The sequence below is a fragment of the Calidris pugnax genome, unplaced genomic scaffold, assembly GCF_001431845.1.
Source record: "Calidris pugnax isolate Ruff unplaced genomic scaffold, ASM143184v1 scaffold92, whole genome shotgun sequence".
Classification (NCBI taxonomy): domain Eukaryota; kingdom Metazoa; phylum Chordata; class Aves; order Charadriiformes; family Scolopacidae; genus Calidris; species Calidris pugnax.
In genome coordinates, this window is record NW_015090823.1 from 1922126 (window position 1) to 1939917 (window position 17792).

Here is a 17792-nt window from a genome sequence, read left to right on the forward strand (position 1 = left end):
TGACACAGACCTTCAATGAAGTGCCCCTTCAGAGGGGGAGAAATACCCAGCAGTGTTTTCAGTGGCTTCAGCAAGGTGTAGGTAGGAAAAAAACATTTGTTTTCTATTCTCTAGGGATATAACTATTTCTCTAGGCATATGCCTAGAGAATAGGTGTATTGGGACCTTGAAACAGAAAGGGATTGGGGCTGTTTCTCAGGTGGGATTGCAAGTGCTGCCCTCACCACATCCCTTTTGGGATGCCCACACGGATGGCATGTAAGCCTCAGAAACCCCAAAGAGAAAGGGCAATTTGTGTTATGTTTTCCTTCCCTCCACTAAAGATGAAATTCATTTATTTGACAGCAGATGGCACAAAACCATCTCAAGTCTGGTTTCCCTCTGGGCTGGAGGCGGGTGGCTTCAGTCTCTCTGCTGCTTGATGGCTTTTTCCCTGAGTTATTTTACTGTCAGGTTTAGATATGTGGAACTGGAAATAAACCTTTTAAACCAAAGCAATGTTTACCTTTACAACACATATCTTCTTTCTTGATCTGGATTTTTTAATCCATCAGCCAGTGAGACTCTCTCCTTTCATGCCAACTACATTAAACTTTCTGGCCTGGAGCTCTGTTTTCCCAGAAAACTTATTATGATTAACCTAAAAGCCATAGCTTTTATCAATCAAGTATACACTAATAGAGTGACGCAATCCCATGCATCTGAAAGTGTAATGGAAACAGGTCCTAATAACTTAGAAGTGACATGCATAATGTATTTATAATTACCCATTTTGTCCAGTTCACTCAAAACCGTGTGCTGCAAATGCACACAGTTTTTAAACCATATTTCTTACTTGATTAAGGTCAGCTTATTTTGACAATATTAGTCATTTGCCCTAAACGTTGGGCTTTTTTTTTTTCCATTTTAAACATGTTGTATCATTCTGTTTATTATGTTTTTTAGTGTGAGCAGATTGTATTTATTTGAGAAAAATGTTTGCTGTTTAAAAAAAGACCAATAATTGTATTGCCAAAAATAGCTGTAATTACCTGTGACATCTGTATTTTTTTATTTTGGGGGGGTTGGTTGGTTGTTTTTAATCTCAGTTTCAAGTGCTAACAACTGTTAAAACAACCACTGCATTTTTATTTGCTTATTACATTAAATGGATTTCTCGAAAGTCGGACAAAAATGTCTCATAGATGATTTAACAAAGATGCCACGCACCCACACCTTGCCCCTCCTATTTAAATTTTCCCCTCAAGCGTGTTGGACTTTGCAGAGTAAATATTCTGACACAGACCTTCAATGAAGTGCCCCTTCAGAGGGGGAGAAATACCCAGCAGTGTTTTCAGTGGCTTCAGCAAGGTGTAGGTAGGAAAAAAACATTTGTTTTCTATTCTCTAGGGATATAACTATTTCTCTAGGCATATGCCTAGAGAATAGGTGTATTGGGACCTTGAAACAGAAAGGGATTGGGGCTGTTTCTCAGGTGGGATTGCAAGTGCTGCCCTCACCACATCCCTTTTGGGATGCCCACACGGATGGCATGTAAGCCTCAGAAACCCCAAAGAGAAAGGGCAATTTGTGTTATGTTTTCCTTCCCTCCACTAAAGATGAAATTCATTTATTTGACAGCAGATGGCACAAAACCATCTCAAGTCTGGTTTCCCTCTGGGCTGGAGGCGGGTGGCTTCAGTCTCTCTGCTGCTTGATGGCTTTTTCCCTGAGTTATTTTACTGTCAGGTTTAGATATGTGGAACTGGAAATAAACCTTTTAAACCAAAGCAATGTTTACCTTTACAACACATATCTTCTTTCTTGATCTGGATTTTTTAATCCATCAGCCAGTGAGACTCTCTCCTTTCATGCCAACTACATTAAACTTTCTGGCCTGGAGCTCTGTTTTCCCAGAAAACTTATTATGATTAACCTAAAAGCCATAGCTTTTATCAATCAAGTATACACTAATAGAGTGACGCAATCCCATGCATCTGAAAGTGTAATGGAAACAGGTCCTAATAACTTAGAAGTGACATGCATAATGTATTTATAATTACCCATTTTGTCCAGTTCACTCAAAACCGTGTGCTGCAAATGCACACAGTTTTTAAACCATATTTCTTACTTGATTAAGGTCAGCTTATTTTGACAATATTAGTCATTTGCCCTAAACGTTGGGCAGTTGCAGAGAAGTGCCAGAAGAGGATCTGCCAAAGCCTTTTTGGAAATCAGTACACGTGGCTACATGATGAAAAGAGGCTCTGCCTACAACAGGCTTGGATAAATCTTGTGGTGTTACTGGGCATCAGACTCCCAGGAAACTCAAAAAGCTTCACTATGGCCCAGACTGCTCTTGAAATAATCCCCTGCAAGGGGACACAGGAAACCCAAATTTTGCCACCAGCCCTCTGGGACCTCCTTGAGGTAGTCATCCCTCTGCTCCAGTGCTCAGCAAACCTTTCACAACCACCTCACCAACACTTTTCATTCCCCAGAGAGCCACAAACCACACACAGCAACATCACCTTCCTCTCCTTAGTTGTTTTGTGGGATCCCTGTGAGCAGAGCAATGCCAACCTCCCACGCACGTGGCGGTACAAGAGCAGAGCGACACAAAATCCAGGGATTTAAACCACACAGCTGGGTTTTCAAGCAATCTTGCCAATGGCTGCACTACGGCGGTGTCCACTAAATAAGCTCTACCTTCCTGGGTGCCTCCCCACCTTGGGGAATTAAATCCTGGGGTCCTTGGTGGGGTTAGCCCAGGTCCCCAGGGCCCACGTTTCTCTTTACCTGCTTCCATATACATCTCCCCTGCAGAGAAGCTGAGCGAGACAGAGCTGGAGGGGGTGCAAGGTGAAGTCCCCCTGGTCCTCTCGCCCACCAGTTCCATTTTAGGGACTGAGAGGTCACCAATTTCTCAGCAGTCGCCAACACATGGGAAAGGTGAGACGGGGGAGAAGCGAGTGGAACAGCAGCGGGAAGGCGAGGAGGCAGAGCCCCCGGCAGTGATGAAGTCATGGTAAACCCGCTCCCCCCGTGCTGAAAAGGGACGGGCTGCACAGAGAGAGGAAGCCAGCACAGACCGACACCGGCGCCCACACCACAACATGACTTTCACCAGGGTGCTGCAAGTCACGGCTCTGCTCCTGATGCAAGGTAAGCCACACGCCTGCTCTTACCCCGTCTCCCCTTGGCCAGGGAACTCCATCTCCAGAGCTCCAGCACACCTCGCGCTGCTTTGCTGCTGTCATGTTCTTATCAACAATGCTCTTTTGTTACCCAATCTCCCAAGCATTCTGGTGCTGGACTCCTAAACCCAGTATTGATGAGATCAATTCCCACCCTAGCAACTGGTGGCACGCTCAGGATGGCGAAATCAAAAGATTTTCCCTTAAATTTGAATAGCAGATCACTGCTTACTTTCCATGGCTTCGATATCTGCTTATGCCTTTCTTCACATATTGTGTAAAAAGAGGTTCATATAAGAAGTCAGAGTAATTTAGAAAGCTCTTGCAAAGTACTTTGGAAATGAAAAGCACTTTAAATGCTCAATCTCCTTACTCCTCCTAGAGGATGCAGCTTATCCCTGCTTTGCTAATCTCCTCTCTTTCATACACAGGGGAGTGTGTAAGGTTCGTATTTGACCATGTCAAATAGGGAAAGGCTTAATTTGAATTAAGGGAAGCAGCAAGACAGTGATCCTTGCAGGCTTCACTCCTGACCTTTGGCAGGGGGAACGCACGCTCTGCCCTGGTGCTGGTCCCAGCAATGGTCCCTCTCCTTTCTTAACAACCACTGGAGCAGGAACCGCAGCAGCTCTACTGCTGAAGCTTTGCTAATGCTCTCACACACCAGCGTCTTGTTAACAGAGGCCACATCAAATCTCAGGGTCTAAACAGTGACAAGGCATTCTGTAATACCGCACGCTTCGGGTATTTTGTTACCAATGATTGTGTTTAACAGAAGCCAGGCCTTTAAAGAGCTGTCATTTCTGTCCCAGCTGAGGGAGAGCCTGCAGCGCTCTTTAGATTTGCTCCAAATCAACAGATTTCACTCTGTTTCAGTGCACAACCTCTCTTCCCCCAGTACTGCCACAGACTCCTATGTGGATGAATTCCTACCTGCTCACAACTGCTGGCTGCTCTTGGCCATCAGAATTAGTTCAGACTCCCCACACGCAGGTCTGCAGCCAGAGGTCAGAAATAACTCATTAAACAGGATGTCTCTAGAGGCTACGGTTTTAAAGATAACTCTGAAATGATGCATTGAGTGCGTACGGCCACAGCAAATTCTCTGCATTTTCTGCTGGCTAAAATAACAGCAACCGGGGGCACAGACCATCCAGCTCACTTGCACCCTGCAATTTCTAGCAATGAATTATTGCCCTTTCTTGCCAAGACGGTGGATATATCACTGTACTTGATGCCAGACTAATTTTTCCAGGCAGCCAGGGCACCCAGGACCTACATGGTACAAGAACCACTGGAGCAGCTCCCACGCCCTGGTGACTGTACTGTGGTGGGCTACAGTGGCTTGAAGACCATAGCCACCTCAAAGTGCCCCCCTGTATGAGGAGGGAAATTTGACCTCTGAGTCATGGTCTGAATGGAGCCATTGTCTCTTGTGGAAATTACAAATATGCTCTGTTCTGGGGGCTGCTTTTCTCTGTTTTAGATAAGCAAGGAACACTTTCTTGTGCAGTCTTGCTGTTCTCACCTCAAAAGGTGCAACTTGAAAGACCCCACACGGCTGCTAGTGACAGGAAACTGTCACTGAAAAAACACAGAAAGGCCCCGTGGAAAACCACAGACAAGGCCCTCTCAATTGTCTTAACATCATGCACCTCCTGACACAGGTCTTCACAAGTGGAAACCTTGCACGGAGCTTTTCCTTTTGCTACAGCTCCTCTCTGAACTACCCCCCCGTGTCACAAGCCCTGAGAAACTGGCTGGAACACTAATTCTAGGAAATGGAGGTGGAATCAAGAGGAAATACAAGCGAAAGGCACTGGTGTCCCATATGTGATGGTAAATCAGTTACAGCCACTCTTAAGTTCAACAGGGCTTCGCCGGTGCACAGCAATTCCATCAACCCAACCTGTGGTGTCTCCTGGCACCGTGCTGTAAGGACAGACATCAGACCTGTATCGCACAGTTTCTCCTGAGCTAAAGCAGCATACTTATAAATTTGGAAGTAAAAATACAGAGGTATTACACAGAAATCTCTTCTACAAGCTTATAGACTCCAAAGCTTAGATAGTGGGGAAAGATAAAGGTCCATGGTGTATTTGTGGAGACCCAGCTGCACCACTGTCCATTTTTCTGTGCCACCTCTGGCCCAGGCAATGTCACATGTGCCCAACTCAAGGGTGAGGCGTGCGATGCCCATGGGAAACCACTGTCTTATAGGGACACAAGTCCTTCTCCTGATGTGAGTGGTAAAGGATTAGGTCCAGCAAGAATGCCCTACAATAGCTTCATTTCTGGTATATTTTAAAATGTTTCTAAGAAAATGAAAAGCTTTCCTGAAGCCCAGAGAGATTCATTTCCCCAAACTGCAGTGCTCATGTATGCAGTAGGAACTTGCAGCAGACAGTTAGCTGGAAAATAACATCAAAACACACAGAACAGGAATGAAAAATAAAACCCTCCTAGTGCCTATTTACTTAACTCTGACCCAGGCACTGCTCTTAGTAATTTCTCCAGGGCATGCTGTTTTCTGGAGAAGGCAATTCATTCCAGGTCATCAAATATTTTCACAAAGTGTATTATATATCTTAGAATGTCTGGAGAGAAAAACACACTTTATTGCCCATCTGTAAGATGAACTGGGAGGCGAGAGAATGAAATTTCATTTTAGTAACCTACGCCAGGCCAGCTTTGCTGATCCCAACTCCAAAGAAGTTTCAGAGCTGGTTCAAAGCAGTTGCAGCGTTACAATTTCTGAATAAAAAAGCCTCATTTTTCAGGGCATTGATCATTCACTGCTCAGTCGCACACACTTGCAAATCACATTCAGCAGCTCCAGAAGGGAACATCGAATAATGAAAATTAGCGTTTGTGTTAACATACAGGGAGAACGTGCATTAAATTCTTCATTGACTCATGTGGAATAAGATTTAATAACTAAATCTGGTTGTGTTAGCAGATGAAGATCACAGACCCTTGGAAAATGTCTTACCCAGTGACTGCAATGACATAATCACTGTGATTTATTTATATCAGTACAATCATATTGGCAAGTTTTCTAACACTCCTTTACACCCTTGAAAAAGGAAAGTTGACATCTTACTCTGTCGAAACGCTTTACTTCATGTCCCATTTTAATACTTGTTTTTTCCTCTCTGACAGGGCATTTTCCAGGGGCTGGCAGTGAAACCATAACTCTAAAGGAAGGAGAGGACCTCAATCTGCGCTGCACGCTCAGCGGTGACAAGGGTTCTGCCCGGCAGTGGTTAAACCCTCATGGGTTTGCCATTTTTCTAAACACCGAGCGGGGTAAGTGTGAAAACCAAATGCAGCACTTTCCACTTGGGGCTGGAGGGTCACTCCAAAGTGGGCTTTCCGAGCTCCCACCCGTTGCCAAGCTGACTCACCTGCTACCCGACCACTCGAGATGGTTTTACACTCAGCCCCTTTCTGGCAGGAAGCTGATGAAATGGAAACCCCCACAAGAGTGGTCAGGCACTAGAGCTTTTAGCAATGAACTGTGGTTACCACCAGCACCAAGAGATTAGCACAAAAACTCACTCTTGCCTTACAAGAGAGACAGGAGTGGATGTGACTGAAAGCCCTGGGCACATCTCTGCTCAACAGGGAATTCGATGTAGTGCATCAAGAGGAAATTTTTTGAAAACAAGAAGTGATTTCTAATACGTGCTGACAAAGCCAAAGTTACAATTATTGTGTTCCCTTCCACTCCCTACACCTCATGTCTCTCTGTCCTTCTCTCTCCTCCTGTTGGTCCAAATTCAACAGCTCTGCAAGATGAAGACCACCTTGGTCCTCCCCGTTTGTACAGTGCTGAGTCAGCATCCCTGCTTGCCAGAGCCTTTAGATTTTAATGATAATAATGGCTGGGATCTATCCAAATGACACTGGGTACCCAACTCCCACTGAAACTGCCCAGGAACCAAGGGTTCTCTTTGGCTGCTCTGGCAATCCCAGCCACTAGGTCTTGTCACCTGCATCAAACCAGCCCACTAATGTTTCCTGCAAGCATTGCCGATATTTCTGTATGGAAAATATCATGAGTAACTGTTGCTGCTATTTACTCAGTTACAAGAGCAAGTGGGATGAGTGTTCTTTAGCACGTTTAAATGACTTGCACATTTATGTATTAGAAACTGTTTCCTGTGGAATCCAAGATCCCAAGTTCTGTGCTCTCAATATAACGCATGCGAACCATTAGATTCAAATGGGATCTAAAAAACCTCAGTGCTTGAGCCACTGACAGCTAATCAGTATGGGAAATAGGGCTATTGCAGCCCACCCTGGGTTCCTTAGACATCCAGGCTTCCAAAAAACCCATTCCCCATTTAAACTCTCCATCAGTTATTTTCGACCTATATGTAAGTTCTCAGCATTTTATGCTGTAGAGGTAGGACAGAATTCCTTCATTTATGCCAGTTTTCTACAGCCCTGGCTACAGCCACAAACACTCTCTTTCTATGCATACAATTTTGGACTGAGACACTTTATTCTGCCCATATCCAGTTTTAAACATCTCCATCTTTTAATGGCTCTAGCCCTTTTTGATGCATAAAGTTTTGCTGAATTGGCAATTTAATAAGGTTAGGGAAAGATCATATCCACTAGTAGGATAGGAGTAGACTGTAAACCAAGTGAATAAAACAGTATCTGTCTTAAATCACCTGAGGATTCAACCATAGTTTCAACATCCCACGATTATCCTTCAGTAAGATGCATGATATAACACCCACAAGGACTAGAGTTTGCAAAGCTTTTGGATCCTTGATAAGTCAGACGCGCTGAATATTTTCCTTTTGCAATACAAAAGAAAACAGTCCTCATTTAGAGAATCACCACTGTGAATTGCTGTCACGTTGCTTCTCCAAAAAACCACTTTGTGAATCAGTTCCCTCCAGTCTCACTGTAGCTAAAAAAATGACAAGCTAACTACAAGTCTTACACCATGGTGATTTCAAAATCCTTTAATATTTAATCACTTCCATAAATTATAGTACTGCTATGATTTTCTCCCAAATCTGTATTTTTACAAGACCTCAGCTTAAAAAAAAATAAACTAAAAACACAGATTGATGTGTTTTTAGTGATGACTGATACACTTCCCCAGTTTCATTTCAATTTAAGGGCAGAAAGTTACACTTTCTGTGCTGCAATTGTGGGAAAAGCCCATGTGACTTGCTGGCCTGACCCCGAGGACTCCCATGGGTCATGCAGGAGGAAGAATGAAGCAGAGACTAGAAAGTTGCGAGAAAGAAAGGGGACTGTACAGCAAAGTACAGATATCCTAGGAGATGGTCTCATTAAAATCAAGGTGATTAGACAAGCTAACTAATAAGCAGTTAATAAAGAGGTATGTGCTGACCATAGTGTTCATTTATATATCACAAAATACACCCAAAGGGGGGAAGTGATTTTTTTCAAGGCCAAATAAAGGCTAGGGAAATGGGGAAGGAAAAGGTCCTCAGTTCATGCCTCCATGCTCTAAATTCAAAGGTCCTATTACTTTTCTGACTACATACCATGTCCTCACACTCCAATGTTTGCTTATGTTTATCCATCTAGACACTTAAATAACCCAAATTGCTGTAATACCTGGGAACAAAGGAATTGGATTCCCTGAAAATAAAAGCAAGAAAAAACATGTCATTTTTCCAGCTGGCAGCACACCCCCTCCTTCTTCAGTTTACTGCACAGTGCAGCACCAGCTAGGAATGCTCTCTGCTAGAACCACTCCCTGACGTCAAGTGTAGATAAATAAAAAAAAAATTAAATAAAAAAAACTATCCTCATTCATTACTGCCGTGATTATCTGCCTTCCTCTTAAGTACCAACACGCATAGCATGTTGAGTTTTATTTTCCTTACAGCTTTAAGAGATGAGAGGTACAAACTTATCCATTATTCAGAGGATGAATTATCCATCCAACTGTCTAATGTAACAGTGCACGATGAAGGCGTATATAAATGCTTCTACTATGGCACTCCATTCCAAAGCGAGAACAAGACCGTCAAGGTTTTAGGTAAGTTCCTTCACCTGCTTTGCTCCAGAGGAGCAGAACAACAAAGACAGCTCCTCAATCCCCAACCTACATTTTTGCATGCAATTGTATGGTGCTTAACACAATATAATCCCGGTCTTAGCTCAGTCCCCCCAAATAATGCTGTGTATGATCTGTTCATACAGCCGAGTAGAAAAGTGTGCTATAACTGATTCTAAATCTTCTTGCTGCAGCTGCTCCTTCTAACCCAGTAGTGGAAGTATCCCAAGACACAGGAAGAAGCATTACACTGTATTGCCATACCCAAGGATGTAATCCACAGTCCCAGATTACCTGGCTGCTGGACAACGGGATAGAGCTCCCTGGTAAGTGTTAAAGAACCAGGGATTGACTACCAGCAATTTCTTATCAGCCTTAGGCGTGTTTAAAAATACTGGCGGGTGAAACACTTTCTGCAACATATCATCTGGGACTACCACTCATTTAGTAAAACTTGGCCCCCATGGCGCAGGTTTGGAGGAAAGCCAGCCCTAAATTCCAGTGTTTGTGCAGGGGAGAAGGCTCATCTGCCTTGCTCACATTCGGTGTAGAACACCACCACTTGGCACCAAAACCCCTGGAGAATCGGGAGTGAAATTCCACTGAAATAAAATGAAACCAAAACTCTGAAGGCACAACATTCAAAGCCCCAGTATAAAGTCAGTTAACAAGTCCATCATAACTATTTCCATGTTGTAACTGGTAGCGAGGCAGCTCTCGAGCAGAAGCAAGAGGAGAGCTCAGGAACCACAGCCCATGTCACCCTGCGAGGCTCTGCCTGGGGACAGGTCTCTGGGGGTCTGGGTGGACACACGTGAGGAGGAACACAGCCACCACAAAGCTCAAGGGAACTTGTGTACTATATAAATAGCTGCTCGGAAGGCCATGTTCTAATAATAACCACCTTCTTAGCTGTTAAGCGTAGCACAGAGGAGAGGAAATGCACATCTGTGTCTGTGTAAAACATCCATAGATGCAAATGTATTTTCCTTCGCGTATTAACAAGCTCCTATTTGTATTTTGCATCATCAAGCGACATCTACAAAGCTTAGCCTAGAATACTTCTCTCACACACACACACCCCATCATGCCCCCAAGACGTCTTTTTTTAACTCAGAGCTCTAGAAAACAAGAGAAGTGTGCTGGCCTGAATACAGCTAGAAATCAAGACTAAAGGAAAAAAAAAGCCTTATGCTTGAAGGAATTGCACCTGTGGGAAGCAGCCTGGCTGGCACGGGAGCCACAGGAAAGCCAGGGCAGAGAACTGTCTGCCATTGCAGGGGGAAAGGTGCTCAGGCCTTGGAAAAATCGGAAAAACGGGTTCTAAAATTCTGTATGTCTGTGGGAAGAGCTGGGCTGTGGGGGACTGGAACACCTTGGGAGAACACCGGCTGGGAAGTTATGGACGGGTGCATTTTTTTCCCCAGTGTTCAAGAAGCAGGGGTTTCCTTAAACTTGAAACCACCTCAGTTCTGGGCTGACAAAACGCATCATTCACAACCTCAGAACACACAACTGGGACACTAAACACCCTCCCACAACGCAGAAAGCCAACCCTGCGTTTCTCCACTTATTTTAACAAAAAAAACAACCTGTGCTTACCTTTCTCTCCTGCTGGCCTTTGTAGCACCAGCCCCGTCAGACAAGGCCTCTGCTGGGCCTGATGGCCGCCCTCACCTGTGGCTGCTTTTCTGGGGAAGGAATATTTGCATGAAGAGGTGCCCATTTCACCCTCCAGCCTGCTTGAGGCCTGCTAGTGGCAGCCGCCGATTGAAACGTTAAAATTCAAGCTTTCTGCAGGCGCCTTTCCTTTTTTTTTTTTTTTGAAGGTGACCGAGCAACACCCCTTTCTCCCCCTTCCATTCTCAGCGTTAATCACTTGCTGCAAATATTTATACTAATCAGAAAATAGCTAATACATCTTAATTACTGGCAGCACCTCAGTTCCACCAGGGCTCAGCAGGGGCGAACCAGCTGTAATTACTGAGCCCTTGCTGACAAAGATTATTTTCTTCCTAGCAAAACCACTTTGAAATCATTTTGAGCTCTTACATGACCCTGCTGGGGAGAAGAGAGTTGAGGAATACTGGTCTGTGTGATACAGCAAGTTATCTGTAGAGGCTAATTTGGAAACAAGGAATTTTTTTTCATTTAAGGGTATTACCAAGGGTAACAGATCAAGGCACCACATGGTTTTGTTTCCAGAGAACCTCTACATGAGAAACAGACAGTAGAAATGATTGTGCCACCATAGTCATTAAAAGTAAACTTCTGAAAAAACCTCCTTCTCCACCACAGCTATTCAAACTCTATGTCACAGGAAATACACCTTTATTTTTCCCTTTCATATAAATGAGTAGAAGTCAGTATTGCCTACAGGACTAGGAACTGCATCAGACACGTTATGTGGCTCTCTCTAGTTCCTTATAGCAAAGCAATTAACCCTTGTGTTTAACTTCCCCCAGCTACAAAAGGAAAAGGGTCAAACCTGCATTGTACGGACAATGGGGGACTTGCACAGAATTTCATAGTTATATAAATGTTTATTTATTACAAATGTAAATATGGCACATCAATACTTATTGCTTATTTATCAGCATGCACAAATATTGCACAACTTCTTTTTATGTTAAGGGTAACAAATCCACAGCTAAAAAAGCAATTTATTCTGTTCAGCAAGGACCAAAAGAGCCGGGGGGTGTTTGGATGTTTGGCCACAGTCCTGCGGGGAAATTTCCCCAAGCGAGTCATGTCAGGGAGTGGAGGGTCTGGGTTGAGCACAGGAGGTGCAGCGAGGTCTGCACTTAAACAACTGCCAAAGAAGAAAACATGACCTTGCTGCCTTTGGGCTCCCATGTAATCCATTTACACAATGAACCACTTGTGCACAGTAATCATGCGCTGCTTTAGCACAGCAAAGTAATGCAGATTGCGCCTGGAAGGTTTTTCATTAAATTGCTCTTGACTAGAAAGCACTTAAATGTTTTCCTCCAATGGGTGTATAGGTGACACTAAGCACAAGTTAGAAGCTGATGGGAAGAAATGGACCACAACCAGCACGCTGAGAGTCCTGGCCTATGGGCCCAATTCGACAGTGAGCTGCGTCGCCCGCCACCAAGCACTAGGAGAAGAGAAGCTGATGGCATCTTTCCGGTTTGAGGATCTCCCTAGGCTGGGTACTGCAGGCTCCTTCAGCAGTGGCTATCCCATTTTACCCCTCTGAGATGGTGAAAGTTATGCAGATACACATGCAAAGCTGAAGCCCATAAGTGTATTTTTAAGTGAGAGGGCTACCTGGGGCAAAAGAAGAACACCTAACTAAGATTTGGGGGCTTTTTCCTGCTTCTTAACTACCTTAAAATTCATTAAACATTAAGCTACAGTCACCCAAGCAGGTCAGTTCCCCGGTGCTGCTGCTAGAATTCAGGTGATGTTTGTCCTAAAGCTTTAAACACAGTGCAAGGTTTATCTTCTCAAGAAGCTGTGAGCTTCCCATCTGCTGCATATTAGACACATCCACCTGGAAAGCAAACAGGGTGTAAATATTGTAAATTAACAATGAAGCTGCTTGTCTAATAATTCTTGAGTTTGCCTTCTGCCCATCTCCTCATCCTTAGGATAGATCTATTCTTACCTTGTTCTTCCTTAGTTTGCATGATTCAACAAATGGTTCTGCTCTAAGAATTGTACTGTTGTTGGGTTTTTTCAGTGACAAATCCTGCACCAGCAGTGCCAGAGGCGGATACACGTGTCTCTGAGAACAAGCAATCTACAGGCAGGCATTAATTGCTCGGCCTTTTTTAAATTAATACACAGGTCAGATAAATACAGCATCTGTCACAGAAAATATCGTACAGTGCCTTTACCTAGAGCTGGGGCTGTGAAAGAGCAGTTGCCATCAGAGCTGGGGGATATTTTGCTCAGCCTTCAGAACTGCTTTGTTTTTTCCCCTAGTGACCACAGCACAGTCAGATCTGAACTGCAGCACGGCCTCCGCTCCAAGCTCCCCACAACACACTGGTAAGGGTTTCACTTTCTTTTTTCCCCTCATTTCATAGCATTAAATATGTTCAGAGCTAAGGGTGGGAGGGTAGGACTGTAAGTCTAACCACAGATCAGACAGAGCACCCAAACAGTCCGGAGCATGAAGCACACCAGAGCAGTTCCCTTTTTCATGAATCAGTTCAATGGCAAAGTATCTCTTCTGATTTTTGTCTTGTGTTTTGGGGTGGGGGTTTCCTTTAGGATCCGACCAACCAACCATCCCTTCTGCAGTGCCAGAGGATCCAGTAGTAACTAAGTCAATGTCAACACCAACCCGGCAAATCCTCCAACCCGATGTCACATCTACGTGTAAGTTGGGTCTTAGTTACATGAATTTACCAAACCAGGACAGAAATGCTACTGAGAACAGAGTTACATTCCACTTTACAAGAAAGCGCGTAACACAAAACACGGCGTTTCTTGCTTGGGGCGGAGAGAGCCCTCAGTTTTATAGCCATGAAAGCAAAGTCCCCATAGATGCAGAACATCAGTGGTCAGACCAGTGGCTGTCACAGGCTGGGCTTTCCTGTGAAGGTTGCACTAGGTGGCACTGTGCAACTGCGGTTCTCTCTGCACAGAGCAGGCTGCAGGTCCCAGATGCTGGGCTGAGGAGTTGTTCACAGCAGAATGATGAGCTCCACTGCCCAAATGGGTTGGTCAAAACCCACCAAAGGTGCCAAGGTGCCTGCTTGGTGTGACTGGCCCTGCAGTGAAAAATCGATCGGCTGAACTCTTTGTTTATGTATGTTTAAAAGTGCTACACCAGTGATTACAAACATCACAGAATGGCTACATCCTTATAAACAATTTGTATGTACGTTGATAAACATAGATTGAAAGCTTGAATCTTTCAACAGGACTTTCACTAGGTGTGCTTACATAGAATCGTAGAATAGTTTGGGTTGGAAGGGACTTTTAAAGGCCATCCAGTGCAACCTCCCTGCCATAAGCAGGGACATCTTCAGCTACATCAGGTTGCTCAGAACACTGTCCAACCTGAACTTGAGTGTTTCCAGGTACAACCTCTCTGGACCAGTGTCTCACCACCTTCATTGTAAAATATTTCTTCCTTATACCTAGTATAAATCTTCCCTCGTTTAGTTCTCCTATGAATGTAAAATTTTGGTAGTAAAATTTTGGTAGGCACAGCATGCTTTATCGTTTTAACAAATCAATGTTAACGATATATTGTCTGTATGGATCAGAAAGTCAGAACTCACCTGTCTGTCTGCACAGGGTCTGAAGTAACATCAGCTGCAGCAGGAGAGGAAGAATTGGCTGGTTCATCGAGTTACCACGTCCCCAACGGTACGACCTCACATCATCACACATGGCATGGTGGTGGCAAAGGACGGGGATTCTTACACTGGGTGACTGCACCACTGTGAGCTATGAAGAGAGTAAAATAGTAGTCAAGGATATGAATAAATTAAAAAAAAAAAAATCTCCCTTAAGGAAAAGCATCCATGCTTCTTCCCACTTTCGCAAGCAAAAAGGAAAAATATGCATTTCTTAAGCATTCCTTTTCTCTTCAGAGAAATACTGTTCCCCTTTCCATTCCTCCAGGGACTGAAACAGCATTATTCAGTGGCAATGTCACAGAAGAGGAACTTTCCAGCACAGAAGCCTCACTACCAAGTGAAAATGCAACTGTGATTTCCATCGTCACCTTCGGTACGAACTCTTTAGTGACAGCTTCCAAACATGCCACAAGCTTTTCTTACACCAGGCTGGTTCTCTCTGGCCACGTATCTACCTCCAAACCTTTTGTCAGTACAGCAGGGTAATGCTGGCTTGCAGTCTTAAGGAGAGACCACAGAAACACAAGCATTTTTATCATCTAGAAAAAGCTAAATTTTACTGATTGTTATGCCAGAGCATGAGTCCACTGATTTGAATACATTCTTATTGTTCATACAAGAAAAAATTTGACCTCACATCCTAAAATTAAGTCAAATAAAGTGACTTCTGCTCTCCTACCATGTTCATCTGGCCTGGTCCAGGATCTATCATTCTTGTCTTAATTACCAGAGACTCATAGGAAGCTATTTAACAACACAAACATACACCTCCCTCTTTTACAGAGCAAGATCTGAAGTCTGAAGGCATCAAAAAGAAACAGAGTAACCTCCTGCTGCCAATCTTGGTGGCTGCTCTGATTTTCGTGCTGCTCGTCATTGTCCTGCTTTTTATGTGGAAGCTGAAAAAAGCTCATGGAGTGTGGAAAAGAGGTGGGTGATGGCTCTGTCCGAGCAACTGCTGACGCTGCTTTATCCAGGGGGGCTGGAGAGCTGAGGAGTCTGTTAAACAGAGACAGGATTTGACTCCTCCAGCCACTGATTAAATGTCCTTCTCCCATAGACAGTGACTGTGACTTGTTGCAAACAACTGCTGAAGAGTGCCTGTAACTGACAGCCTTGGGCCACACTTCAGCTGACACAAAGTGCCACAAAAGCCAAAAAAATTGTCTTAGGCATCTCTCTTAGATGATCAGGGCGATTGAATGCCCATTTTATAACTAGTCTCTCAGGATTTTTATGCTCAAGGCAGAGAGTGAGGAAGAGTGATGGAAAAATCTCTCATCATCTTAATTACATTTGTTTTCTGCACAGAAAATGATGCTTCAGAGCAGACACTAGAAAGTTATAAATCCAAATCTAATGAAGACAGTCCAGGCCACGAGAAGAATGGACAAGGTAAAAAGCTTTAACCAGCATAAACTAATTCCTATTAGGGCATTGCTACTGACCACAGCCAGAGCAGATTGCAGTCAGTCTTACTATATGGAGATATTTACAAATTGCACATTTTAAAGCTGAATATTCTAAACCCAAACCTTTCATACCTGGAGGTCCACCACAGATATTGTAGCTTCAGAAAGAGTGATGTGGAACTGAGTGATGTACAAAATGAAAGTGAAAATCATTTTCAGCAGATGAATAAGCCCAGATGAAAAGAATGAGGGATCTTTGCCACCATCTTTGAACATGAGTTTCTTGCAGCTCCTAACAGTATTAAAAGAAAGGGGGCTTGTAATTATTGTCAAAATATTTTCAAAAGTTTCCTTCTTTTTGAAATATTTTGCACTACGAAATATTTAAACCACTTCTTGTACAAACTAGTGCCTTGAGTACTGTGCAACTTGCATTAGATCACATCATGCATCTCAGTCTTTGCTGCCATGGATGCCCTAACAATTCCTAGGGATGCATGTCATCTTTTATCATTCTACAACAGTCTAATTAATATGTATTTCAATCAGGTACATACACCCCCTTTAAAAAATCAGTAATAAATGTGTGTTTATCTTTCAGTTGCCAATCAGAAGTCCAACGTGCAATACGTAACAGAAGAACGTGTGGAAACAGCGCAGAAGAATCCAAGAGACAAAAACATGGCAATCAGTGAGAAGCTGTTCAGATGTGGGAGGGAAACGAACGTGTAGCAACGGACAGAAACACCACTGTTCCCTGATACTGATCATCCAGCCTTCAGATGTCAGAATGATTTCAAGGAGCAGAAGTACAGTCAGCAACCCTCAATCCAAAAAACAATTGGGACTGCTTTTCCTTAAGCTGTGGGGCAGGTAGATGGGACTGGTGCTCCTAGAAACCTATTAGCAATGGACACTGATTTACCTGTAATCCTCAGGGGACTTAATTAACCACTGCCAGAAACAGACCTCATCAATCCCTGTCAGGAGCCCCATCAGGTCCTATCAGCAATTAGGGTCCTGGCAAGGGAACACGCAATTAGCCCCGAGGCCTGCAGGATACGAAGATATTCATGGGATGCTTTGGCCACCTCCTCCACAAGCGTGGAAGCTGCAAACCAACTGGGACTTGCATTATCTCCTTCTTACCCCATACCTGGACATCCAGCTGGATTTCACCAAGCAGGACAGCACCCTGATGTCCAAAATATTTTAAAAAAAGAAGGTTGTTCCCCCTGGATAGGACTTTGCCTCAGTTCCTCACCTGCACAACGGTAACATCGTGCTCTGCTGTGCATCAGCACCAGTCTCTGGGGGGGCTCTGGCACCAAAACATGTGGGTGCTACAGTCTCTTATGTCCCCTCAGGGGTGTCACTGAGGGTGTGGAAGTCTTCAAAGGAGGGTTCAGCAAAGGCGAAGATGGAGACTGATGGGACTCCCCAAATCCAGGGACAAACTGCGAATGGGCGAGCGAGGAGAATCGCTGAGATGCAGATCTACATCTGCAGATCCCTGTCACGCCGCCACCGGGAGCCTTTTCTGTTGCAGAAAGATAAGACTGAATTCCTAAAATAAAGGAAATTTACAGAAATACAACAGAAACCGGCATGGATTTTTTTTTTTTCTCCTTATAGATTGTTACTTCTCACTAGAAGCGAGGACAATGCTGAAAACTGGGGTTGAATCGGAAATAAAGAAATGCCCGTCAAGTGACCTCTAGGAATAATCTCATTTTTCGGCGGAAAAGGGTTTCTCCCGCAGCCCCTCGCCAGCCCGGGCGCTACCACCCTCCCCGCTCTC

The 17792-nt window shown here is 44.1% G+C and overlaps 1 protein-coding gene across 1 annotated transcript; it reads left to right on the forward strand.

Annotated features, from left to right (window-relative positions):
- Positions 1 to 3072: 3072 nt before the first annotated feature.
- On the forward strand, positions 3073 to 16877 carry CRTAM (cytotoxic and regulatory T-cell molecule). Its single transcript, XM_014939952.1, has 13 exons — positions 3073 to 3144; positions 6339 to 6485; positions 9064 to 9216; positions 9429 to 9560; positions 12240 to 12410; positions 12944 to 13009; positions 13189 to 13254; positions 13480 to 13587; positions 14515 to 14586; positions 14845 to 14952; positions 15363 to 15509; positions 15891 to 15974; positions 16593 to 16877. Exons 1-13 carry the CDS (start codon positions 3096 to 3098, stop codon positions 16721 to 16723), a joined length of 1434 nt encoding a protein of 477 aa, XP_014795438.1. The 5' UTR covers positions 3073 to 3095; the 3' UTR covers positions 16724 to 16877.
- The last annotated feature ends 915 nt before the right edge of the window (positions 16878 to 17792 follow it).